The sequence below is a fragment of the Engraulis encrasicolus genome, chromosome 5 (assembly GCF_034702125.1).
Source record: "Engraulis encrasicolus isolate BLACKSEA-1 chromosome 5, IST_EnEncr_1.0, whole genome shotgun sequence".
NCBI lineage: Eukaryota > Metazoa > Chordata > Actinopteri > Clupeiformes > Engraulidae > Engraulis > Engraulis encrasicolus.
This window is the reverse complement of record NC_085861.1, coordinates 17,276,844-17,294,704: the sequence shown is the minus strand read 5'-3', so window position 1 is coordinate 17,294,704 and position 17,861 is coordinate 17,276,844. Positions and strand designations below refer to the sequence as shown.

The 17,861-nt window shown below is 40.0% G+C and overlaps 1 protein-coding gene across 1 annotated transcript in view; it reads left to right on the top strand.

Annotated features, from left to right (window-relative positions):
* Window positions 1-54: 54 nt before the first annotated feature.
* Window positions 55-17,861, top strand: part of LOC134448817 (uncharacterized) — an 82,491-nt gene continuing 64,684 nt past the window's right edge. Inside the window, exons 1-3 of the mRNA XM_063198476.1 lie at window positions 55-141; window positions 4,389-4,469; window positions 16,686-17,040. Coding sequence (XP_063054546.1) covers window positions 55-141; window positions 4,389-4,469; window positions 16,686-17,040 — 523 coding nt within the window. The remainder of the gene's footprint in view (window positions 142-4,388; window positions 4,470-16,685; window positions 17,041-17,861) is intronic.

Sequence of the window (17,861 nt, the reverse complement as noted above, 5' to 3'; positions counted from 1 at the left end):
AAATGTTTTGTGGTTCCCCTACACTAGGGCAGAGCATACAGTATTGCTGGAGTGATGCTGGTGTTGTCTGTCATGGAGTTCATTGCCTCCATTTGTGTGTCTGTGTTTGCCAGCCAAGTCACCAGCCATTCTGACACAGAGGTGAGTCATAGAGCAGTGTTTCTCAAACATTGTCAGACCGAGGACTACTTTGTCCCCCTCAATATGTTCAGGGACCACCTGTCAACTGAACTGACAGTTGATGGGTGCTAATTTGATACTGCTACATTCGATGCAGATCAGTTACTTTTTTATCCACATTCACAAGCCTGTCATTTTGTAGTGAAATTGTTATGTTTAATGTGTATTAACAAATATAGCCATCCTTATCTTGGTAAAATAGAAAATTACTGAGGCCACCTGAGCTCTGTCACGAACCACTAGTGGTACCCGGACCACTCTTTGAGAATCACTGTAACAGAGCATCACTTTACATCACATCCCGCTATTTGGTTTCCCCCAGCACTTTATTGCGAAGGTGCCCACCTTGACCACAACTACCTACCACCTGACTAGGTAACCTGAAAAGATAAAGAGTTTGTCTTGTGAGAGAAATTTCTAAACTTGCTTCACCAAACTGTCTACTGTTAGGGGTAGGCTATTTCATTTCATATGTCTTATGAAATTGCTCAACATAGCCTTTCCCATTAAGATAGTCACGTGTCTTTGATACCAGCCTACCCCACTACCATCCCCACCACATTGACTAACGAAACTTCATTACATTATATTACATTACAAGCTGACCCTTTTATCCAAAGCGCCATACAGTTATTTTCAAGGTAAGAAACTTAAGCAATAAGCCACGAGAGGCCGTGGGTTGTGCTCGATTTATAACAGGTATGGGGAGTGGAGCACAACGTGAAGCGAAGTGCTGTAAACGTCCCCTTACCCATTATAAAGCAAACACAACCCATGAACTCAAGTGGCTTATTGCAGATCTAAAACGGTTTTATTGCTTAATCGCTGAACACATTTCGGTAACACTTTCTATGAAGCCCATATCTATAGCGCATTATGAGCGCATTTATAACAAATTATAATGCACATTATAATTACTTACAACACATTACGACTACACCGATGATGTTTCATGATGCTTTATTTTAACAGTAATGACTAACCATGAATCTAGCTGATAATACTTTATAAATCCAAGGGTATATTGAGTGCTCATGACTGGATATAAACTACAGGCTGCCTGATGGGGCTTACAGTAGGCCTACATTATGATGCATTATAGGGGTAGATGACGGATAGGCAGCAAAAAACATTTTTTTCACAAAACATTGTTTATGAGGGAAAAAAGTATATGTCTACGTAGTGCAGCAATTAATCTTTCAAAAAATCCAAGTGGTCACAATGTTGGTCTATTCATTGATTATTTATTTACGTTGATAAAGCAATTTGCTGAAAATATGTCCTTTGGTGTGACGTTAAGAAATAAATATATTAAGTAATGTAGAAATGGCTTGATGGAGTTTTATGAACATTGTTACACTCTTCATATTTATTGCAATTTTCTAAAGTCTTAATTTAATGAGAAATTACCATTTAAGTATTTTTTTTCCCTATTAGATATGAGATTATTAGAAACCTTCGAGGAAAAAACAGGGATATCTTTCCTTTAAATGTTCAAAATTGTCCGAATTTATACTAACTTTTCAGGGACGATAATTTGTTCTTCCCTAATGCAATATTCAGTGTTTATCAAACATATTGTTTAGCTCAAACAAATATTTGAGCGTTTAAAACATGTCACACCGTAGGACATTCATGTCACGCTAAAGGACAGAAATGCAAAACTGAGCCAGAAACAAATATATCAACATGATTATTTTGTCTTTTGATCATAATATAATGTTGTAGTCAATATGGACCTACACTTTACACTTATAAGTCTTTGAATCGTCGATTATCAGCCTATCGTAACTCTTAATGACAGCCATGCGGTCATTAAATGTAACCTCATAAAGACTCATACTGAAGTGTGACCTTGGCATGACCATCACACTTTTGTAGGTATGCTATGACTGTCACACCATTGAACCTGTAGTGTGTAGTGGCCAGTGCCTGTTTGGTATCTCAAGCTGGACAGCACATTTATGCTGTATATTGAGCTCTCCACAGCATACTTTATTCATCTATACTCCTCTATATACTCTCTCACTGATCTTTCCTTCACTGTTACCGTTATATTTTATGGTTTCAAAGCACCATTAATGACATTTTATATCATTTGACAATATCTAAAATCAACAGCAAATATTCATCAACAATGCATCAAAGTATGAATTCCAAAGGCCAATTAAGGAATACGTAAGTAATTTGAATACACAATATTTATCTAGTCAAACAAAAACAAAAAATGTACTACCAGTTGTTTTAAAAGCTATTTCTCAAATATCTAGTCCATTGGTGTGACCTGTTTGTCCTTTGGTGTGATACTCCAAAGTGTCACACCATAGGACTTTTACCATCACACCATAGGACTTTTAACATCACACCATAGGACTTTTGAGCTTTTGAGTTAATTTAAAGCCATGTCGTTGCCAACTGAAATACAATTTCACCTTTAGTAAGATGCATTTTCATACATCTACATAAGAAAAAAATAATGAAAAATACACTATTGTCAAACAGTTATTTTATGGCTGTCACACCAAAGGACTACAAAATTAATACATCTTGTGCTAGCAAAACATAATTGATTGAACTGAAGAACTCTGAGAGAAAAATCTAAAATCCACCCTTGCCATTGGCTTCTTAAGGGTCTAAAGTCACAATTTATGTACCGCTGGAGCTTCAACAATAGATAATTATCCACAGAATTAACCAAAAATATGATGTCACACCACAGGACATTGTTTTCTGCGACAAAGTTTCATAAGTCCATACGGTCTCAGAAAAACAGGAAAAAAATTAAGCATTGCCACTTGCTAAAATAGACACCTTGAAAAACATGCCAGGGTTGTTTAGACAAATGACTATGCTTTGATTATTTATTTAAAAATGTTTTAATATGGAGAACCAGGCTTGCCTCAGTCACATCATAGGACAAATGTGACATTTGACTCAAAATTAAGTATACTTATTTAAGCTCTGTATTTATTACACATTACTTTTTCACAACAACGACATTAGTTTAATCATTTAAAGCATTGACAATTTTGAAAGCATGAATTTACTTAATTTTAAGAGCCTGCGACAGCAAAATTTACACGCCACGTCATCTACCCATAGATGTGCATTATACAGTGCATTATATATGCATCCATATGAACTTCACTTTACTTAGAGCACACATTGGCGACTTATGATCTTACATGAAACATTATGAGCCCTTATGACAGTTTATTATCCAGGTCTGTGCATAGAGGGGTATAGGTACTCATAATGTACTATAAGCCCCATCAGGCAGCCTGTTGTTTATAGCCAGTCATGAGCACTCATGACACCCTTGGATTTATAAAGCATTATAAGCTAGATTCATAGTTATTCATAACTGTTAATATAAAGCATCATGAAGCATTATGAGTGTAGTCATAATACGTTGTAAGTAATTATAATGTGCATTATAATTTGTTATAAATGCGCTTATAATGTTGGCTTTAAGTAAAGTGTTACCCAAATTTCTTTAAAAATGCTTTAATAACAATTAATTTGCCCCGCGTCGTTCAGTTAACAAGTTGAGGAAGTGATTGATTAGCCCGGCAACATGCATGTGTTTGTCACGCTGCCAGACACACACTTCGCTACAAAAACTCATCTAAGGGCGATAAACACAGCAGGAATTAAACATCTTTGTAATCACACCCAAACCACAGATGGTGCAAAGATGTGCTCTTCTTGCAGACCCCTTACGGTACATGCACACCAAGATACAGTATGCACGTTCGCTAAACGTGTCCGGGAGCATTGCGAGTCCGAGAGGTTCGCGGGCTGCCTTCCACGTCCAGACTCTAGTTATTTTTTTAAGGAGCAACGCGGACATGTCCGGTCGGAACGGACATGCGCCGCGCTTACACCGCACTCCTGTGTGCAAGGCATGATCTGTTTACATGTATTGTAACCGTTTCGGACTGATACCAGACACGTTCAGTGGACGTCCGCGTTGTCGGTGGTGTATGCACTGTTACCCCAACTGCGTTGCGGATATTCATCATTCACTTCAGTTATTTATTATATTTACCAACACCTGTGCTACTGTGATGTGTGCGCATCCTCTGTGTTCTTGTCGTATTAAAGCCATCCAAACTTTTACTTTCTACTGCAGCCAGACCATCTTTGAGTGTTCGAGTGTTTGAGAAAGTTTCACATCTGACCCTTTTCTGTGTTGACCTCTGTAGGAGATAATGTACATGAACAGCCAGCCGCCTTTCTATGTTGCAACCACCCACCCAGCTGCAACTCAGCAGAACACATCTGAGGTACAGTCAAGAGGATATCCCTAATGAAGTACCTGTCATGCTATAACATGTTGACACCAGACCTCATCACAAGTGAGATTAGGTATGGGGGAGCTACCTTTTGTAAATTCCGTAGGGGGCAGAATACTTGGCTATTATGACATACTGCCCTGCTCTCTGATTGGACAGAGAAACTGTTAAGGTTGGCCATTATGACACAGGGACCATGATCTTGTCCGTTATGAGTCATCCTCGCCAGACTGTCTTTCAGATCGAAACGATTGTGTAGAACTAAAGGCAGTATGGGAGTTCCCAGGCTAATAAAATGTGGTTGTGCGTCCTGCATTGTTCAGCCGTCCTCTTTCATGTGTGATGACAAACAAGACTATTACACCGTTTGAGGAATTTCAAAGTCAATTGCTCAAGAGTTGCATGTAGCTGCCCTGTCCCGTGGAAAAAATCTTGGTGTTCACAAATGCATGGTTAGAGTGCATGTCTATGAATGGAGACAGTTAACCATGTTCTGTCATCGCCCTGTAAAAATTACCAATTACTCCAAGAGCATAGCACAGAGTCCTCAATGGGTATAAAAGTAATCACAGAGGGTCAGTTGAAGATGTACATAAATCACTGGAACATATCACCATCTCTGTTGACATATCTACAATACTGACAAAAATAAACAAGACTTGTGTTCATTCTACCCTGAAAAAGAATGGGATTTCTGTCAAAAAAAAAATGCTGCACCTTTGAGGTTTGCGGGAAAAATGTTTATATGCCTCACATAATTACTACTAAATACTCTGTATACCAAAGGTGAACTCAAAGTTGAGTTGTTTAGGGGAACACACAATGTCATGGAGGTTTGGAACCACACCTGCGCCTCAAGTGCTTCTCCACTTTTAAAGTTACACTGTGCAAGATTTTTAGTTGTTTATTTCCAGAATCCATGCTAACCATTCACTACCTTTCTCATGAATACTTACCACCAGCATCAAATTCTAAGTATTCATTATGACTGAAAAAATTGCACTTTTCATACATGAAAAGGGGGATCTTCTCCATGGTCCGCCATTTTGAATTTCCAGAAATAGTCATTTTTAAAAATGACTGTACTTGGGGCCATACTAGAAAATATTTGTTTATTACTTAGTAAACTTTCATGAAAAGATCGAAGTTTGCAATAGGCAACCCAGTTTCAATGAGCAGAATAGTTGCAGTACCTTTTTTGACCATTTTCTGCACAGTGTCCCTTTAAGTGGTGGTGGGTATATCATTATATGGGGCTAGCTTGGTCTCTTAGGCCCTTTCAGTTTGCTATTATCAGAAGAAAAATGAACTCAAGTTTATTGAGATATTTTACAGAAAAATGTGAGGTAGTCTGTCACACAGTTGATGTACACAAGAGGATGGGTGCTGAGGCAGGACAACAACCCATATTTTACTCACAAATCATGTCTTCATAACAATACAATTCTGAAATAGCCCAGTCAAATTCCTGGCCAAAAAAAAACATTTCAGATGGCATGACCTCAAGAAAGTTATTCTCTCCAGACATCCCAGATACCTGGCGGAAGAGGGGCAGTTTCTTAACGAAGACGGAGACAAGATTCATCCTGATTTTTTTGTACATCTGATCTGCAACTACAGGAAACGTCTGGTTAAGGTTATTGCAACTAAAGAAGGATCAACACATATTGAATGCAAGGGTATTCTTACTTATGCCTTGCTGTTTTGTGAATGTTTACATCTTCTGGCAAAAATATGATAACATGTACAGTAAATCGTTGGGTGGAATTAGTTAAAACAGACACTGTTTGTTCCTTGTGATTTCCGGGAAGATCATACCATGTTTTATGACCAATTTTGACAGAAATGTAAGCAAGTTCAAAGGCTGTCCAAACTGTTTCCTATGACTGTATGTATCCATGTGTATGTGGGTGAAAGACGTGACACCACTTTTTTGTGTTCCTACTGTACAGTATGATTTGTTTTAGTAGGAAATGTTCAATTTTGAAAATAGACTCACAACATATTTTAATACATTATCTTTTTAGAAACCTACAATTTATTTTGATGTAATACATTTTGATAGAATAATGAGGGTATAAAGGTAGAAAATGTTATGTGGCGTAACGGTGAAAACATTGAACTATAAATTTCAACCTGGTTAAAACAGGTGAAATTTCCAACAAAACACGTTACTACTTTGGCATAATTCTACATTTGTCTTATTTAAAGGGGCTCGAGGTAGGATTAAAAGTTTAATTAATCACTGTCCTGAGTAGGCCGATGGTTATATGAATCATTAGTAAGTGAACGATGACTCGCAATCACTTCCAAGGTCCACTGTCAGAACACCCCAAATGCAACTTTTGAAAGAGCGGTCTCAAGGAGTCTAGTGGGAAACACTTTTCATATGAAATATCGATTTACATGCCGCATTCAGATTTGTATCAACTGCTGGCATTCCGTGATGGAAAAAAATTCTCATAGCGAGTTCATTTGAACAGCGTTTTTTCATTACGGTGTAGATTTTAAAATGCCACGGGCAACGCACAAATGATGTCATCCTACCTTGTGCCCCTTTAACAGTGACTAAAAGAAACTAAATATAATTTTCACAGTTTATTTTCCATAAATATATTCTTGTTTTACAGGAAATGCCAAAGTGTCCTCTATGCCCACATGGGCATTCCAACAAATAACACGGGAATAGTCAGAGAGTCGAAAATAAAAATAAAAATAAAAATAAAAATAGTAAAGATAAAAAATGTAAAAAAAGGTAATTGTACAAAAAGACATTCTGTGAGTTGGGATAGACCAATGCAGAAAACATACTCTGTCAGTTAAGGTAGACAATCTTAACAATCAATTTGACATTTTAAGAGCAATGAGACATTTGTTTTGTAAAAGAAAATGTTGAAAAGCTATTTGTCATTAAACACAAGCAGGTAATTGGAGTGCTTCTGGGTCTTAACCTTTTTTCCTTGGTGCTCATCAGTGTAGGGGCTCTCAAACTTGGTCCAGGTAGACAGATGCTGAGGCACGCAAAGTTGTAATTTTTTAAAACTTTTTATTTGGCTACAATGCCTACGCGTTTCAACCCTTATGGCCTTCTTCAGGGCGTATCAAGAGCAGGTCACATGTATGCCACTTTTTAAAACAATCAGGTTGGTCACATGACACAAGTCACACGATTAGCAGGTCACATGATTAGCAGATCACATAAGAGAATAAAACAACAAGGAACTCAGGGCACCATAAGTAAGTAAAATGCAATAGATTTGTTAGGTCAAGTTAACCCCAGCTTTACAATAACAAGTAATGCACATATAATCATAATTATCCTTTTCAACAGTTAGTAGTTTGGGAGCAGTAGGAAAAGGCATATTTTTTGTGAAATCATAAACACATACGTATATAAATATCAATCACATCTCAGAGGAAAGGGGAGAAGTCCAGTTCAAGGTTAAGTCCTGGATACGTATGTTGTCGCCTTGAGGGTATATATCCAAAAGGATTCCCGCTGTAGCAGTTTGTTCAACCTTTCCCCCCTCTGATTTTTTTTTTATGTGTTCTATGCCAGAGATCCTTAATGTGTCACAGCTACCACAGTTATTTGTCATTGCATGAAACACACATAATTTTATATACATTTTCATTGTACAAACCCTTATTTGTGTCTGACCCTTGTATGTATGTATGTATGTATGTATGTATGTATGTATGCATGTATGTACAGTATATCACGAAAGTGAGTACACCCCTCACAGTTTTTGCAGATTTGTGAGTATATCTTTTCATAGGAAAGCATTACAGAAATTTCACTTGGACACAATGATTAGTGACCTTTTAACAACATATTTAACCGCTTAAATTTCTTGTTCACTCAGAAAAAAAACAAAATACAGCCATTAATGTTTGAACATGAACAACTCACAAAAGTGAGTACACCCCAGATGAAAATCCGGTAGAGAAGGGGCTGTGTTTGCTCGAATCGTCTCGAAATGAAACGAAATGAAAAGGGAGGTCATCAGTGTGCGTTTCAACCTTTCTTTGCATTGAACAGGACGCAGTTTGTGTTACGAAATTGAACTTATAGTTAATATTACTGTATTGAGTTTTTTCCACATTCATATTATTTAATATAAGGTTACTATTTATGCAATCATGCCAAATGCTTTATATATGATTCAAAATGTCGTTGGTTTATTTTATAGCTGTATACAATCCAGGTTGTATTAATGTTACAGTCACACCACAGGACATTTGACATATAAACCTTTCCATAAATCTGAACAAAAATGTTTCTTCTCATCTAAGACTAATGTGAAACATGTTGTACCACATGTTCTTTCATTTTCATTTGTTTTCAAGAGGAAAAATATCAATTTTGTAGGTTTTTAACTAATGTTACGTAAAAACAGGGCGTCATGTCAACCACCTGAGTATATCTTTTCATAGGAGAGCATTAAAGAAATTTCACTTTGACACAATGATTAGTGACCTCTTAGCAACATATTTAACCGCTTAAATTTCTTGTTCACTCAGGAAAAAAACCTAAATACAGCCATTAATGTTTGAACCTTGGCCACAAAAGTGAGTACACCACAGATTAAAATCCGGTACAGAAGGGGCCGTGTTGGCTCGAATCATCTCAAAATGAAAAGGGATGAAAAGTGAGGTCATCGGTGTGCGTTTCAACTTTTCTATACATTGAACTTTTACATTTTGAGTCTGCACCTGGCTAAAATAGATATGTATGAGATTTGAATGCAATCCTATGGAGAGTCATAATATGCTTGAGTAGTCACAGTGCATGTTGACATGCATGTTTCTTTTAGGTGTATTTCAGATTATCAATGTTGACAGCATTCATGCAAACCCAAACCATGTCAGTCCCACTACAATGCTTGACTATTGAGAGGATCAACTTTTTTTTGTAAAACTTACTTGTTTACCGCCATGCATGCTTAGCACCATCTAAGCAAATTTGTTTACCTACAAGCTTTATATTTTTTTTCTCCATGGAGGTGGGGCATCAGCAAAGAACAAGGCTGCAAGCAAAAGGAGGGGATGTAAAAGTTAAATATTGAAAGGGATACTGTATATAGGTTACTGATAAAACAATCTCAACACAGACCTTGTTGGGAATAGCTGTGTGAGTGAGGCGGGAAAGCCGACTGGAAATTGATCAAGTGCATTTAAGGTAATGTTTTTATCATCAGTTTTTTTCTTTAGGCATTACTTTGTAAATCTCCAGTTGGTGGCCCAACAATGTTGTGTACACACAAATGTAGGTTTTTTTTTTGATTGTATGATTTTTTTCCCCCAATATGTAAAAGATATTGTTTTATTGTCGTATGCATCTGTTCTTCAACTGATTCTGGAATGTCTGGGTCCAGGCAACATACACAGTTCTCCTGGTATTTATATTTGGTAGATATAGTCTGGCAGTCATGTGTAAGCAGTTAGGGCGTCAGACTTGTATCCCAAAGGTTTCTGGTTCGACTCACGACCCACCAGGTTGGTGGGGGCAGTAATTAACCAGTGCTCTCCGCCATCCTCCCCCATGACTGAGGTACTTGGGGCGCCATTGAGGGCACCCCCTTGCATGGGAGAGGTATAAATGCAATTTATGTGTGCTGTGGAGTGCTGTGTCACAATGACAATGGGAGTTGGAGTTTCCCAGTTGGGCTTTCACGTTTCACGTACTTATTGAAGGCCTACTATCAATGCCTGAGCTGCTCATTATGCTTTTTAAAACACATTTACATTATTCAGCACCATCTTTAACTCTACATATGAGTGAGAACAGCTTATACCACGGCAGTCTGGAATCTCCCATTGTGACGCGCTAAATTGGGTGTTGATTAACTGCCTATGATGCACACCTATAAAGTAGTCCCACTATTAGGTCACTTTTCTGACCGCATAACTCTATTGTATTAATGCGCCAAGGCTCGTTCATAAGTTAGGGAAAGAAAGTTGCAAGCATTACGCGCTGAATTGACACGTCGCATCGCGCGTCTGGAAACACCAGCCATGGATCACCAGCAAAGTAATGAATCTGGTGCAAATCATAATATAAAGGCCTAATCCAGTTCGAAACATTTCTATTTCTCCCTGCTGACCATCACTCTGTCAACTTTCTGAGAGAGATAGAGAGAGATAGGCCTATTCCCTGCGCAAAATACGGATTTTTTTTTTATTGAAGGTTTCACTCGGCATTTCTTCCTCACGAGAGAGGAGAGTGGTGCAGTGTAGCGTTTATCAGTTGAGACAGTAGCCTATTTTATATGAAGAGTAAGGGATATTTTCGGATCAATAACTAACGAAGTGCAAAGGAAAATAAATCAAAGGGAGTTTCCCATGGGAGGAGAGCAGAGCGACGAGGTGCCTGATTTGAAGAAGTTAATGGCGAAGCATTTAGAGTTTCGGCAAGGCGGCAGAGTATTTTTTTTATTGACATCTGTAAATTTGTAGGAACCTTCATGCCAACTGCAGGATAATGTGAGCGAGTAGAACATTGGGGCGACTGACTTGACAACCAAATGCGATATGTAACCAGTGGCAGATAAGCTGCTTGTTTTTCTCGACTACGCCACTTGGGGGCGCTACCCCAAGACAACAGCACAGACCCAAAAGGCTTCACAGGTTCGAATGTGCAAAAGCTTGTAAGAATGAGGACAAGAAGTGTACAAATACAATGTCTTTTCTTGTTCTTCTCAATTCAACAATTAGGAAAATGGAGTCACAAGGCAAATTCACAATACTTATTTCATAAATAGATCAATAGAAAGTTTAATTTAGGGGATCAAGGGGATCTCTATAGGCTACTCCTCCTCACACTCACCAACCACCTGTAGTATAATCTGGAGAGGAAAGGGTTTAAGCTTAGTAGGCAGACTAGACAGGAAAGCCACCACCAGTGCACCAAACACCGCAAGTCACTGCAATACTGCAAAAGAGGGAAGAAAAGCCAATACACTAAAGACAATACACTGCAAACTTCAATTCTACTCACTACCAATAAGGAAAATCAAAGACACACAGAAAAGGGAGAGAGTCTGCTCAACTAGTCCTAAGCACTCCACATGGGAGTCAGGTGGAGGAGAGCTAGAGGGTAGAGGAGCTAGTCCCACTTTAACCTACTGGAGCTGGATTGCTTGCTGAAATAAATCCAAAATTGACAAAGACAATTGGGGAAGAACGTAAAGCCAAAAAACAAAACAAACAAAAGCAGCAATAGCGAAGCAGCACAATGCAGCAACACGCAAAGCAAAACAAAAGACACACAAACACAGAATGACACACACATCCACACACGCACAGACACAGTAGTGATTTCACACGCACATGCGCGTTCACACGAACACACACTGAAGGCAGCTCCAGTAATACAGGCCTCTCACGGCAACTGGGAGCTGGGACGCACAAACAGCGACAGTGTAGGGAAACTTATGAAAGGGGAGCGACAGCAATCACCCACTCCAGGCAAAACAGCAGTAGCGGTTGGGGTTAGACCTCTAAAAGCAAAGGCAGCATGTTAATAGCGTGTTACAGGGATACTTGGATAAGGTGAACATGGCATACAAACTTACCGGGTCGGAGCTGGTCACGTTGCTTGCCGACTAAATATTGGATACACTGTAGGCCTACGTCCGTTTCTGGCATAGGCACACACGTTTCCTGCACGGGTACAAACAGGCATTAGGCTCACTGCTAGCGCTATCGTAGCCGACAAGCGTGAAACATTGGAAACTTACCGAGTTTCCACAAAGCAAGGTGGCAGAAGTAAACAACTGCCCAAACGGCAGGTGAAGCGACAGCACAGCCTCCACGTTCCGAATGACCGAAAGGAGCTTATGCAATGCACCGATCTGTCGAGAATGAGATCGAATGAGAAACTACTATTAACTGAAATGCCCAAGAGAAGCAGTGGAGGAGGGAGAAGTAAAACACGCACCTGGCATAACCGCATGAAGCGACTGCAGTAAAATACTGTAAAGGCGACGAAGCAGCGCAGCTCACAACGAGCTGCAAGGAGAAGGGAATGTGATCACATACGGCCCAAAAACAATAAACCCCATATCAAAGTTTCAGATACTTACCAGAAGCGGATAGCACAGAGGCACAGCCAACTCTTCGGAGCCCAACAGATCCAACGCAGCTGGCTACTACTAGCTCGAAACAAGCCCGAAGTCCGGTGTTTAAATAGGACGGGGTGGAACGCTTCACCACTCACAATGGTTCCGTCTCCATCCGCACTCAACCGGTTACAGATAGAATTGACGACTGGCTGACTTGACTGTTGAACCGAATGCGATAGAACTAACGACGGTGTCTTGGTCATAGCAACCTTCAATTTAGAATTAGTAACGGCAGTTCGCCAGAAAGTTATGAAAAGAAGCTTCTTGTGGCGGAAGGAAGTAGTTCTACAGAAAACCTTTGTTTTGGCCATTAAAGCATCGAAATAATGCCTAAAATAAATTTCAGACAGTGTGGCAACCGTGGTATAAGCGGGATAATTAACTTCACGGTGTGCGTATAACATGAAAAATAATGCACACAGAGGACGCATCACCACGTGGGTGTGCAGGGGCAGAGTGGGAAGACTTTTCCCACCGGGAAATTTTCCCCTTGGCGGCCCTTTTTACCCAAAAAACATAAACGACGTAAACAACATGGTTCCCTAAACAAGAAGACAAAAAACACGAAATCTCGATATCTGCAGTTGTACTACATGTGGACATTAGTATTGTCAAAATATCAACCTGAAGTGGAGAATTGTAGCCTACACCTTGATGAAATACACAGCCACCATCACTGTCCAAAGCATTCACCATAGAACTAGTTGCAGGTTAGGCTACATCACTGTTCCATGAAAATGTGCACTCCACTGTCATTTTGACAGTTTGTAGGCCTATTGAAATATCATTTAAGGAAGACAGGATGAGCACTTACACAAGGTTTTGAGTGTGGGGATTTTTAGAAGAGTAGGCTATAGCTTACAAAAAGTCTGTCTACATTGTGCAATAAACCCACCATGCAGCAAATAAGCCAAACCTAGGCTACTTCAAAGCACAACCATAAGTCAACAAAATTAATAGCCAACAGGTGTAGGCCTACCGTAAAACGCTGTCTTCGTCACAGCAAATGTCTTTGTTTCTTGCAATTACTCCACTTTATTCCACAGTTTACACACCCAGCGGTGCTCACATCAGAATCTTCTGTGGTGATTATTTTGTTCCATTTCTTCAGACATTACATAGGCTACATCCTAAATGTGCCACATATAAATATATGTATGATAATAATATTATTTCGACTAGGCCTATAAGGAGATATACCGGTAGTTCTAACAAATCAATGCCATCAAAACAATTCTGTGGCGTTCCTCCTTAGCTGCAGTTCACCTCCCTACCACTTGGTGGAGTCTGTTCGTAACCCAAGTAATTAACCACAGAACAAGTCAATCTGGACTGGCAAACCACAGACATCATATAGGAAGACTAGATGCGTCGTCCGCGTTCCCGTCATGCAAGTCGAACGTCCGCGCATGGCGGCCATGTTAAAGCAGCCTTCTGGCTCAACCAGTTGCAGTGAGTTTTGGGTGTTGTATACTCTTCAGATGGCCATAATTCCCTCAAATTTATATCGATTTTCGAAAGGGTTGGTTTTTTATACAGTATAAAAAAACCCAAATGAAAGCATATGTTGATACTGCATAGTGATGCATACTCACATTATTATTATATTATATTACATTATATCATAATGTTCATTGGTCTAAAATCATGTATAATATAATTCAGTAGGCTTATTCAGGCAATTAAATAGATCCCATAAACAAATGCACAAAGTAATCTTTTATATTTTCAGTAAAATAACAAATAAACGTTCACTTGTAGTACATTCTACTTTGGTTTCGACAGCTCCACCTTGTGTCCAAAATGAGTCGTGACGCTAAAGCCATCCAGATAGAATTAACTTGTTGCGCTGTAGGCTAAATCTCTCTTCCAGTACGTCATCTCTGTCGTCTATAATTTGATGCAATGAATATATCCATGCCGTCAACGTAATGCACAGCAATGGTTAAAATGTGTATTTCCTGTAGGTCTATCAACTTTTTTTGGACAAATAGGTTAAGTGGGAAGGCCTATTATACTCCTGGGCGTTTTACCCCAGTCTACACGTACGTTTTAAGGAGCCCTACCATTTATAAACACGTGTCAATATTTCAGCGAAGCAACAGTACACATTTTCAAGTATCCCAACGTTTCAACTCTTCAGTTTACTTCAGGTGTAACGGAGGGTCTGTGGACAGATTAGGCTGCTCTAATATGGCCGACCTGTGCGGACGTGCTTGAAATACGCGATGACGTATCTAGTCTTCCTATATGATGTCTGTGTGGCAAACTGTAAACTGTAAACTGTAACAGTCATGTGGAAATCGGAAAATAAATCATAACTTATCAATATTTCCATCCTTTGGTAACCAATCTAAATATCACAGGTTCTTGAAATACTGAAAACGAAACTGTAATATTAAAATCTAGTAAACTTCCGCGATCTACGGTGTATGAAAATTATCAGTAGAGCAGGGGTGTGGTCAATTTACTGTTTGACACCGTCACTGAGGTATTGCCGTCTGGTACACGGTATAGATATTGGCGAGTCAGCAGTGTTCTGTCAGAAGAAAGTGGAAAGTGGTAAATCAGTGCCTAAGAAGTTAACTCATGAATCTTTAGGGCCAGTTGAGAACATAGACGGCCGAGATTACATTTCACGGCCGCGGCCCACCGGGACAAGTCCCCGATCTCCCGATGGCCACTCCGCGCCTGTGGGTGTGCATTATTTTTCCTGTTATACGCACACCGTGTCGTCAATTATCCCTTACTTAACCAATGCACTACTGCACTGCACCCCCATTCCATCATAGATGCTGACTTTTGAACTGAGCACTAAAACAAGTTGAATGGTCCATTTTCACTGTGGCTCAGAATTTAGAAGACTATTTTCAAAAAGAATGACTTTTTTGACTTCTGTAATCATTAGTAGATTCTTATCTACTCTTGATCTATTTCAAGTGACACAAGAATGTTAAACCTCTGTCTTTGTACACATGAATCATTCTTAATGTGGCAATGTTTACACTAGCTTTAACTGTTGAAGAGTGCCAGTGTAAAACTACTGACAATATATAGGCTATTTCATGAGCTCAGTAATGTAGATACAGTACAGGCCAAAAGTGTGGACTCACCTTCTCATTAATGCATTCTCTTTATTTTTGTGGATTTTCATTGTGTTTCATAGCTCACTGTGATTCCACATGACTTGATCTCGTGCTGCGCAACTCTTGGTACCAACAATCTCATTCTCGGTACTGGTGAGTGATCAACGCTGGTACCAGGGTCGGTACCTAGGGTGATTAGTGCTGCTACTGGAGTGTGAGACACTTAGTGCCCACCATCTCTTGCACCTCTGCTGGAACCATATCTGGTACCAGGCAGTAACAGTGCTATCAGGTTCATGCCTAAAGTCAAGGTGTGGCTGAAATAATAATGATACTTAATGATGAAGTAATAATAATATTAATAATAATATTTATATTTTTTAATATAAGTTAAAAAAATTTTTTTTTTAAAAGGGCAGGGAGAGCGGTCTCCCCTTCTCATCACATACTCTACTGAGTAAGGTGAATAAGGCTACATGAGATAATACACCACAGCCCCATTAGGGCCCGAGCACCAGGCTGCGCCATCAGGCACAGAGCGCCAGGTGGCCCCTTCAGTGCAGCCTGCAAGGGTGTCACCACAGCAGCTGTTAAATGTCTCGATGTGGAGATACCTGCAATACCTGACGCCCAGCCGTCTCGGTTTAATAGAGGGAGGGAGGCTGCAAACAAGCCAAGCACCCTCCCTGACCTCCCGGACTTTGTCAAGGAAATGACGACTGTGTGGGAGCAACCAGAGGCGGCTACCCCTATGCGACAGTGGGCACAGTTTGCCAACATCCACGGAGCGGATAACGTTGGTTTTTGGCAACTATTTCGCGATGGATGAATCTATTGCTGCTCTCGTCCTCCCTCCTACAGCTCTTGTGGGGAAGGACCCTCCATGCCCGAACAAACAGTGTCGCACCACTGATAAATGGCCGAAAAAGTCATTCTACAATGCGTCCTTTGGGGCACACCTTATGAACACAACATCTTTACTCATGTTGTACCAGATGGAGCTTATTGAAGACCTCTCAGCCGCCCCTGCTCAGGGACTGGTGGAGGAGTTTAAAAAGGTCTTTGAAATCCTTTTGCACCTTGCCAAGGGTGCAGCACACTCTAGTGGGAGATCCATTGCTTCACTGTGGATGGCACAGAGGCACCTGTGGCTAGCTCAGTTGAAGTTGCCCAAGCAGGACAGGAGCAGGCTCATGGAGCTACCTCTTACCCCTGGCGTTGCCTTTGGACCCGGAGCAGCTGACATGCTCCGCCGGGCCAAAGAGTCTAGGGAGTCAAAGAAGGAGTGGGAGCAACTGTTGCCAAGGCCCCCTCCACCCAAGCAGAATCGGCCTGATAAGGGCTATTCAGGTAACCCCGGTGTGCCCTTCCCAAAGAGCTGCCCCAATATGCAGAGACATGGGCAAAAACGACCGGCGCATGTTTCCCCCTTTAGTAGGGGCTCTAAGCCGAGAAATCGTTACGCGCTGGATAGAAGCATATAATTCGGTACACGTGTTCCTTGACTGATTTGAAGACATCCTAGAAGGGGTGCCCCTTGAAAAAAAATGTCTACCATGTCATATACAATATGTCATGTTGGTAACGCATTACATTGTTATTACATGACATTATACTTAGCTGACAATGTTAATATAGTCCTCAGAAGAGATGAAGCAAGGGTAGCCTGCTAGACCAGATTGATAAAACTACAAAATGTACATAGTGTGAAAGTATGGGTGAGTCTGTGCTTACGTGCTTGACAGCATGTAACATTGTGAACAATTTGAGAAGATTCTTGGTCTGAATTAAAATGAGCATTGCCAACACTAAAACTATGGTGAGAATAGACTGCTGCTAATGCTCGATTTGAATGGGATAGTGTCAGTGCAAGATGCCCTAGGTAGCAGGTTCTCCATCCTCTAATTTCCATAACAGATATACATATTTTATTTGTATGAGAGAGGGTAAAGGACAGGACCTTTCCATATGTATGAAGAACCCCATAAGATCACCTAATTCTGTATTTTTACAAGTGCATATTGTGAGAGCATTTCAGTCATCTTTAGAATGGCATTACAGATTACTCAATATAGGCCTACATGTAGGCCACAGTATGGCTTCAGTTCAAATTAAATGGGAATGATTTCTTAGTGTATGTTGAGTAAGAAGACAGAGATTAAAAAAATGTT